The 9,224-nt window shown below is 48.3% G+C and overlaps 1 protein-coding gene across 1 annotated transcript; it reads right to left on the reverse strand.

Annotated features, from left to right (window-relative positions):
- Positions 1-5,169: 5,169 nt before the first annotated feature.
- On the reverse strand, positions 5,170-7,622 carry LOC107395708 (putative nuclease HARBI1). Its single transcript, XM_070541976.1, has 4 exons — positions 7,471-7,622; positions 6,261-7,087; positions 5,968-6,174; positions 5,170-5,855 (listed from the first exon to the last, which is right to left on the reverse strand). Exons 2-3 carry the CDS (start codon positions 6,853-6,855, stop codon positions 6,125-6,127), a joined length of 645 nt encoding a protein of 214 aa, XP_070398077.1. The 5' UTR covers positions 6,856-7,087; positions 7,471-7,622; the 3' UTR covers positions 5,170-5,855; positions 5,968-6,124.
- Positions 7,623-9,224: the final 1,602 nt, after the last annotated feature.

Here is a 9,224-nt window from a genome sequence, read left to right on the forward strand (position 1 = left end):
GTCCATCAGTATCTGCAGAAATTATAGGACATCCGCCAGCTGGCAGGAGAGCGCTTGAACATTCCGTTCTGCGCACCAGTTCTGGAAAGCTGCCCATTTAGCAGCGTAAGACGCAATGGTAGAGGGCGCCCGCGCACTCTGAATCGTGGTGACCACATCATGCGGCAGACCAGAAACCCCTAATCGAAACCGCTCAGCGGCCAGACCCACAGCCGATGGCTTATTTCCGGAGGATGTCTGATTATCCCATCCGCCTGGGGAGGGGCGTCCTCCCTTCGCGGGAGTCTCCACGGGGAGCCGGACAGTAGCACTTGCTGGTCCGGAAGCCATGACGCGGACAGGCGTCTGGGAGCCACCAGAATTACCGAGAGCTGTTCTGACCGAACTCGGTCCAGGAGACGGGGAATCAGAGGGACTGGTGGAAACACATAAAGGAGCGTTCGAAGCCCGGGCTGGTGTGAGAAGGCGTCCGCTCCGAGCGAGGTTTGGTCCCGGAGACTCAGGGAAAAACACAGGCGACACTGAGCGTTTTCGCGAGCCGTGAACAGATCCACACGGTTCCCCGAACCTTATCCAGATCTGTGATATCAGCGCGGGATGCAGACGCCAGTCGGAGTCGCGGGGACCCCCTCTCGACAGGATGTCTGCCGCTACATTCAGGATCCCCGGAATGTAGGTGGCACAGCAGGTGGACATGTGCCCAACACAGTAAATCTGTGGCTATGCGCAATAGAGGGGGGAATCGAACTCCCCCTTGGCGATTTATGTAGGCTGCCGCCACCTGGCTGTCTGTGTGAACTTCGACATGACGGCCATCGAGAAGGGCAGCGAAGTGCATGAACACATTCCTCACTGTCATAAGCTCCAACACAGTTATGTGCTCGTGCGTGTGGGAGGGCCAGCGATCTGTCGCCGTATGGTACAAGCACGTGCCCTCCACCCCAGACAGTGACGCATCCGTAAACACAGATACGTGTGACGCAGGACGTCCGATGGGAATCCCGTGTGAGGGGATGCAGGGATTCCCCCAGTGAGCGAGGTCCCCGCCCACTGAGGGGGGAACCCTCAACATACGTCTCTACTGACGTATCGGGTGTACCCGGAGGCAGATGAACCAACTTTGCAGGCGCCTCGAGTGCAACAACCCCAGCAGCACCACCGAGTGGGCTGCAGCCATCATGCCCAGAAGTCTCATGACTAACAGGGCTCTCACGATCTCGCGGAGTTGCACGCGGGAGATCACCGTGGTGAGATCTGCCGCTCTCACCGGCGACGAACGTGCTCTCATTAGAGAGGCGTTCAGCTCCACCCCGAGAAACATAATCGACTGGGATGGAAGAACGGAGTTCTTCCCCCAGTTTATAGAAAACCCCAGGGTTGACAGATGCTCTGTTAACCTCCTGGTTTGCACTGACGCCCCGTCCTCGGACCGGGCGCATCGGAGCAGATTGTCCCGGTAAAATAAAACCCTCGCTTCCGCCGTGCAGTGGCTGCAGCGCGGTCTCCAGACATTTAGAGAAAGTGCGGGCTAGCGAGTAGCCGAAAGGGAGGCATTCGTGCGCGCGTTCCGACAGCGGACGTGTGCTCGAGGTCACGTGAGCAACGTCTGAGGATTGGTTTCGCGCCCTTACCGCCGTCGCTCGTACCAGAGAACTGGGAGCGACCCATGGAGGGCTGTGCTCGAAAGGGCGAGTGTGAAACAGCTGGAAGAGGCTGATCCGCACCGCAGAGCGTGGAGTCCATGAAGGACGAGTGGGAACCGGGCCCGTGCACGGGGACGTCAAAGTGCCAGGGATGGAGCCGCGCAATGTGCGCGCTTTGCGCGTGGTCGCGACAGTGCCATGACATCCCGTCCCACCCAACGTTGTGGGGGGAAGCGGGATGAGTCGGGCCTGGCCGTAGGCTGGGGGCGGTGCGCAAATGGAGCGCACCCTTACAGCTAACCGTGTAACATGACTTAGTCCGACTGTGTGAACATGCAGATGTGCTGCAGTGCTTGGTGCGGGGAACATCATGTGTGAGGATTCGGCAGAAGGTTCTGCAGAGGACTGTAGGATTCTGCTCTCGATGTGACTTTTTTGGGTTTTATTTCAAAACCAAAATAATTCACAGAGTTAACATTGCAGCCATAAGCACACACATTCCCCCCAACGAGTCGTTTTCGTGGTTGTTTTCGGCGAGGTTCCTGTGTCTGCTGGCTCGTTCGGAACCGTTGGCCGCCAACTCCCTGGTCCCGCCTCAGCGAGAGGCCGGCTCCGCGGGGCGGGCCGTGCAGCTGGGCGCATGGAGTTTCCGCGCCGTTCGTCCCATCCTCTGGGGGAACGGCCGGAGTGCGAGGCTGACCGAGAGTGGACCAGGTCTCGCACCGTGGCTGAAAGTTCAGCCGCTGAGCCCTCCAGATGACGCTCGTAAGATGGGGACCAAACAGAACGTCAGAGGTGATGTGGCCTTCCAGCATCTCTCTGTGCAGGTGTTCAGGAATGGAGGGCAGGGCCGTGAGCCACAAGGCCACTGGATAAGGGTCTGCCAGGCAGCAATGCGAGCAGAACCGGTGAGTACAGCAGCGCACAGATTGAGGATGGCATAAGCAGTTTTAGTAATGATGGTTTATGACTCGACAGGAGAGTCAAGCTCCTCCACCATTTTGGAAACGCCAAAGGCGAGAAGGCGATGTTATTTCCTGCAGCGCCGATCTGAAAGGCGCACTGGTGTGCGCGATCGGCGAGCCGCCTCAGCAGCTGGTCATGCTTAGCGGGAACTGCTCGCGGTCCAGTGAGGTGGTTCTTGACGCCACACAGCGAGGCCAAGTCCGGCTCCAGTGGAGGAACGGATGGCCAGCCCTGGTCGGAGAAGCCCTCGACCTTGGTAATGGGTGCATATGTGGAAATTGGCGCCTCGAGCCTGGCAGGCTTGGAGAAGGTGGCGGACCAGCAGCTCATGGCAGCGGGGAAGCGCGGCCAGACGGGGTCTGGACAGCGCGTCTGTGTTGCCCCGAAAATTTCCGCCAATTCATCAGCCTCAGGGGAGCCGGTTCTGGAACGGCTAGCCCCCTGCGGGTCGCAGCCACGGAGATGATGGCGGGCAGCTCCTGGAGCAGCGCTCTAACTGCTGGCAGGGAGGAGCAAGAAACCACTGGAGCAGAAGGACCCGCTGAGCGAGGCTCGTCGACCTCCGTGTTGTACAGGAGGGAATAATGGCTGCGGCAGCCAGCCTCATCGTACTCCTCACAAGGCTCATCGACCTCCGTGTTGTACAGGAGGGAATAATGGCTGCGGCAGCCAGCCTCGTCGTACTCCTCACAAGGCTCATCGACCTCCGTGTTGTACAGGAGGGAATAATGGCTGCGGCAGCCAGCCTCGTCGTACTCCTCACAAGGCTCGTCGACCTCCGTGTTGTACAGGAGGGAAAAAGGGCTATGGCAGCCAGCCTCGTCGTGCTCCTCACGAGGCTCGTCGACCTCCGTGTTGTACTGGAGGGAAAAAGGGCTATGGCAGCCAGCCTCGTGGTCGACCTCCGTGTTGTACAGGAGGGAAGAAGGGCTATGGCAGCCAGCTTCGTTGTACTCCTCGCTGTCGATGACATCGTCCAGTCGGTAGGAGCCAGCCGGCTCCTGGCCGACGTTGAAGAACCGTAACGCCTTGTCCAGCGAGTACGTGCCAGCCACCGGAATTTCCTCGTCGGTGGAGGGGGTGAAGTACTCGACCCGGCGGACCTTTTCAGCCACGGGCAGAGCGGTACAAAACGGGCACGAGGCCTGGGGGTCAAGGCCAGGCCAGCGTGGCGAGCCCCGAGACAGACCTCACACTTGGCGTGCAGGTCGCCGCTGGAGATGAAGCCCGTCTGGCAGGCCGGGCAGGTCCTGGCGTTGCTGGACATGGTCGGTGAATAGATTTTTCTTGTATAATTGCTCTTAAAGGAAGCTCTTAAGCTTGGCGTGAAGAGAAAACGGAGGCGAGCAGTGGAGTCGCTCCACTTATATACCCACAAGGGGTGCCCACGTGGTGGGCGTACATTTAAGCTCTTCATGATTGGCTGATGCTGAGATCACCCTTCCAATAGCAGCTTGCTTAAGGGCTAAGACTAGACGAAATAGAACCTCATTCTCGCGTCCTCAAACGCGTCCTCGCTCCACCCACATTTCGAGGATGGGTCTGATGGATCCTCACAGGAGCAAGGGTATCCCAGCATGCTTTGCACGCCGGCCGCTGGACTCGACACTCGCAACAACGGCGGACGGAGCGGGACAGCAGTACAGCTTAAAATGTAAGTTAGTTAAAAAATAGCGGTCAAAAAAATAAAATACGTGTTTGGGCACTTTTGGTTTGTGTTTTATATAAGATCTAATACCGCAAATTGTTTTTTTTCATGTAATTTAAGGCTAAAACATGCCCCACCGAAAACCAGCTTGAATGTTTAATAGGAAAAAACCCACCGTAAACTAGCTTGATCCCAGCAGGCTTTTCAAAAGAAAATAGCGGTAGAAAACTAAGCTGAAAGCGGTTCTGTTTATAGACATTTGTCGTTTGTATAAGTACATTTTAAGCAGAAATCAGCGAGAACGAGCTTGTATGGTGGTACCGTCATAATTCCCGTGTGTGTTTTTATCTAGCGAATAAAGCTTCTCATCATTTGTTTTAAGGTTAACACCCCACCGTAAACTTGCTTGAAAGTCTAATAGGAAAAAACTCACCGTAAAAGAGCTTGCATCTTATGTAATCATGTAACGAACGCCAAAAATAACGAATTCTAAGTTTAATGTTTATTTAAGTTAATTTTTAAGAAACCACATTACTGATTTAATGTTTTTAATTTTATTTTAGGCGGAAAAAAACACAGAACACAATTTTCATCTCCCATGTTGATAAATTAAAATATTGTTTATTGCATGTTTTATCAACTATGATTTATAATCTGACTTTGTTCTTCTATTCCTATTCTCATCCAGAACCAGTACCTGTAAGGAGCATCTGTAATTTCATTATGCCCACAGTGTTCTTGTTGTTAAATGACAATAAAGCCTTGTAATTCTAATTCCCTTTGTCTGTAGGACTGCAAGTATCCAGGGTCAGGAGAGGGAGTCAGCGGAAAGCCCACTGCTGAAACCTGGCCCTGGTTTGTCCCCATGGACGAGGTGTTGGGACAGAGGCCTTCCACTATGCCTCATGTCCTTATTGCTTCCATTCCCGAGGACACTCCAGGGCCAAGTGCAGCAGTGGGTGAGACAGAGGACAGGGAGAGTGGTGGAAGGAAGCCGGACTCCTCATCAGGGAGAAAAAGGAGAAGGGCTGATGAGCTCCTTGACCTGATCAGGGAGGACATGAGACAACAGAGGGAAGCGGAGGAGAGGAGAGAAAGAAGGATGGACAGATTTTTAGCATTGATGGAAAGGATGGCAGAGAAATGGAGTTTTTTTCTTTTAGTTTCTTCTGGTTCAGGTTCTATATATGTGTTTGAATGTTTTTGTTATTTGTTTAAATGTAATAAAATTTCTATTAATTGATAACTTGTTTTTGATCATTAACAGTTTTATTATTCAGTTTTTAACAAGTAACAACATAGTAAATAAATTGTAAGGGAACACTGTAAGGAATAAAAGTAAAGATAAAAGTAAAATATATACAGTAAACTTGGAAAGCAGGGAGTCTTTGGTGGTGTTGCTAAATCTACTAAACATGGATCATCGAGGTGGATGGAGTGCAGGAACCGAGATCCGTGGCTGAACGTTTCTGGTTGGCAAGTGGAACATCAGACAGAGTGGTCTGCAGAGGGTGCTTCTGGATGCGTCATCTCACTGACCACTGCATCGTCCATCAAAAGGGTTTGCTGGGCTGGCTCAATCGACGGCTGTCACATCACTAACATTCAGATATATGCAAAAAAGGAGATCATGAGTATAATACTTGTAACTCTAGCAGATAACAGGACAAAATGATTTTTAAACTAGAGATTCCTACGTAAATTACTTGCCTGTTAACAGTAATTGTGATCTGGTGGTACTTCCTCCAGAGCAGACACCTCAGCAGAAAGTTGGTCCCGCCAGAGGGCACCACTGACTCCCTCCAAACCAGCCTCCCCCTCATCTTCTGGAGCATCATCCTCCAGTTCATCGTCCTGCACCACAATGTCACCAGCACTGAGGCAGATGTTGTGCAGGATGGTGCATGCTATGATGACCTGTAATAGAGATAAAAATTTAATTTATATTTCATTCCCAAACAAAGATTACACCCAAAGTTTATTTCCACTTTGTGTTAACTTACATGAGGTACAAAGGTGTGGTGGACCTCCATCGCTTTCAGGAAGATGGTCCTGAACCTGGTCTTCATCATTCCAAAAGCATGCTCGATGATGCAGCGTGGCCTGGCTGTTGAGGCGCTGGGCTCCCACACCTTGAACCACCCGTTTGTAGGGGGTGATGAGGGGGAGTGGATGTTGGAGGCATGGGTACCCTCCATCCGCGAGGATGAAGTGCCCTGGAGGAGGATAGGCTGACTGCCTGTACAGTGGGCTGTGCCGGAGGACCCTGGAGTCGTGGACCGACCCAGGCCAGCCCACATAGGTGTCGATAAAGCGGCCCTGATGGTCACAAACTGCCTGCAGGATGATAGATGGGAACAGTTTCCTGTTTCTGTAGCACTGACCATCAGGACCGCTCGGAGCCTTGATCCGAATGTGACAGCCGTCGATCGCACCTGCTGCTTTCATGAAAGCTCTGTGTCGAGCCAGCCCAGCAAACCCACGAGACACAACCTCCATCTCCTCTGGGGTTTTGGGGAGGTGAATGACCTGGTGGAGGATTGCGACCACATCCTCCGTGACTCGATGGACGATGTCGTGGACAGTTGAGCGAGGCATCCCAAATACTCTTGAGACCACCCTGTAGGATGTTCCACTTGCCAACCAGAACAGAAACACCAGGGTCTCGATTGTGGCACCCCAACCATGTCGCCGATCTTGGTTCAGGAGATTTAGCAACACCACAAAAGACTCCCTGCTCAGACGAAAATCTGGCCTGGGATCTTCCTGGTTAAAAAAAACGGTCCAGGACTGGCACACTCATGTTTATCCTACAGTACAGGGGTCTGTTCTGTTAAAAGAAAAGTAGAGAACAATAAAACAATTTAAAAAAAAACTGTATAAATGCTTGAGATTTTTAGAAGAGAGCTAGGCATTATTAGGCATAAGTTGAAAAGGACAATACACATTAAACACATTGTAATGCTACTTTTACTATGAAATTTATGCACAGAACCAAGCATTATGATCAAATACAAACTTCTAAAATGTCATTCCATTAATTATTTTAGATGAATATAGGTTAAATTAACTGTATGCATGTTAGTCTACTCTATACTAATGTGTATATTCAGCCACATGTCTTTCTGTTGCTTAAAATATAAATGAAACTATAGCACTAAAGTTAACATGTAATGCCTGAAAGCTGGTTCACTAAACAAAAAATAATTTTACCTGGATATGGCTGCTTCTCAGCCTTAAATACAAAGGCCGGTGACGTTTACTAAGCAGTCGCAGCTCCTCAAAAACCAAAAATAAAAGGGAATACTGCTGTGGATCCATTTTCACCTCTGACTAGCTTGTTAGCTTGTTAGCCTGTTTGACGCCGTCACGTCAGAGCCGCTGACTTCCGGTTTTAGCGGTCTAGCAAGGACCCGGTCTTGCTAGACCGGCGAGGACCCGTACTCACAAGCATCCTACCTCTGGATTCGGACACAGCCAAACACACGCTAAATGTCATGAAAACTATGGGGTGCCATTTGTAAAGTCAAACAGTCATAATCTAACAGCAATATTTTTGGTTATTTAGCATATCATAAGAGAAAAAAATTGGGAGTTCACTTTTTCGAAGTCATATTTTCATCATGTTATTCATACATTTATAAATGTTAAAGTTTCCAAATAAATATTTAGTTAGCAAGATAAATATTTAATTTGCAGTTAAATATTTATTTTGCAAACTAAATATTTAGGTCTGATCTAAATATTTAGTTTGTAAAATACATATTTAATTCACTAACTAAATATTTAATTTACTAATTAAATATTTATTTTGGAACTAAATATTTAATTTGTAAATTAAATATTTATTTTCCAAAATAAATATTTAGATCCCAGCTAAATATTTATTTTGGAGCTAAACATTTAGTTTGCAAAATCAGTATTTGGGAAATAAATATTTAAGTCTGACCCAAAAATATAAACTATAGTGTGGAGCTAAATAACATCATGGAAAATAAATATTTAGCTGGGATCTAAATATTTCTTTGGAAAATATTTAATTTACAAATTAAATATTTAATTTAAATTTTAAATATTTATTTCCAAAATAAATATTTAATTAGTAAATTAAATATTTAGTTAGTGAATTAAATATTTATTTTACAAACTAAGTATTTAGATCAGACCTAAATATTTAGTTTGCAACATAAATATTTAACTATAAATTAAATATTTAGCGTGCTAACTAAATATTTATTTGGAAACTTTAACATTTATAAATGTATGAATAACATGGTGAAAATATGACTTTGAAAAAGTGAACTCTCAATTTTTTCTCTCATGATATGCCAAATAACCAAAAATATTGCTGTTAGATTATGACTGTTTGACTTTACAAATGGCACCCCATACCCCTCACCCCCATCTTAACTTTACACCTCTTGCTATGTCTAACCATCCTCTCACAATGACCAAGCGTTTCTGTCCCACATGTTCGGACTGAGAATGTGTTGGTTGGGGGCCCAGGCATGGGGAGGTTCCAACTAGCTGTACGGTTAAGGTTAGGATGAAGGGAAGGTTAGAAATAGCAAGAGGGTTAAGGTTCAGGTGTGATGAAATGCGCATGTTCGGTACAGTTCCAGCAGACATCTCATCATGTCACTGACTCCATATTTAGGATTGCAGTTGGAAAAACCCCTTTTTGTACAGTGACAAAAATGGGCACTTTTGGTGTCAGTGTCTGACGTGGAGGGTGAGTGACCATGTGTTTGTTTCCGACGCGTTGGGAATGAGAATGTGTTGACACGGCAGTGGCAAAAATTGCTGTTCCACCCTCATCTGCTAGGGGCTGGCACCAGAAGTGAGCAAATACTCATTGACTCCCATGTTAAAAATGCCAATTTCACAGCAGAACATGTTTACAGCCTGGTTAAAAAAAACATTTTAGGTTTAATAGATCTAGTTTACATTCATGACAACTCTGAGGG

The sequence above is a fragment of the Nothobranchius furzeri genome, chromosome 12 (genome assembly GCF_043380555.1).
Source record: "Nothobranchius furzeri strain GRZ-AD chromosome 12, NfurGRZ-RIMD1, whole genome shotgun sequence".
In the NCBI taxonomy this organism is placed as follows: domain Eukaryota; kingdom Metazoa; phylum Chordata; class Actinopteri; order Cyprinodontiformes; family Nothobranchiidae; genus Nothobranchius; species Nothobranchius furzeri.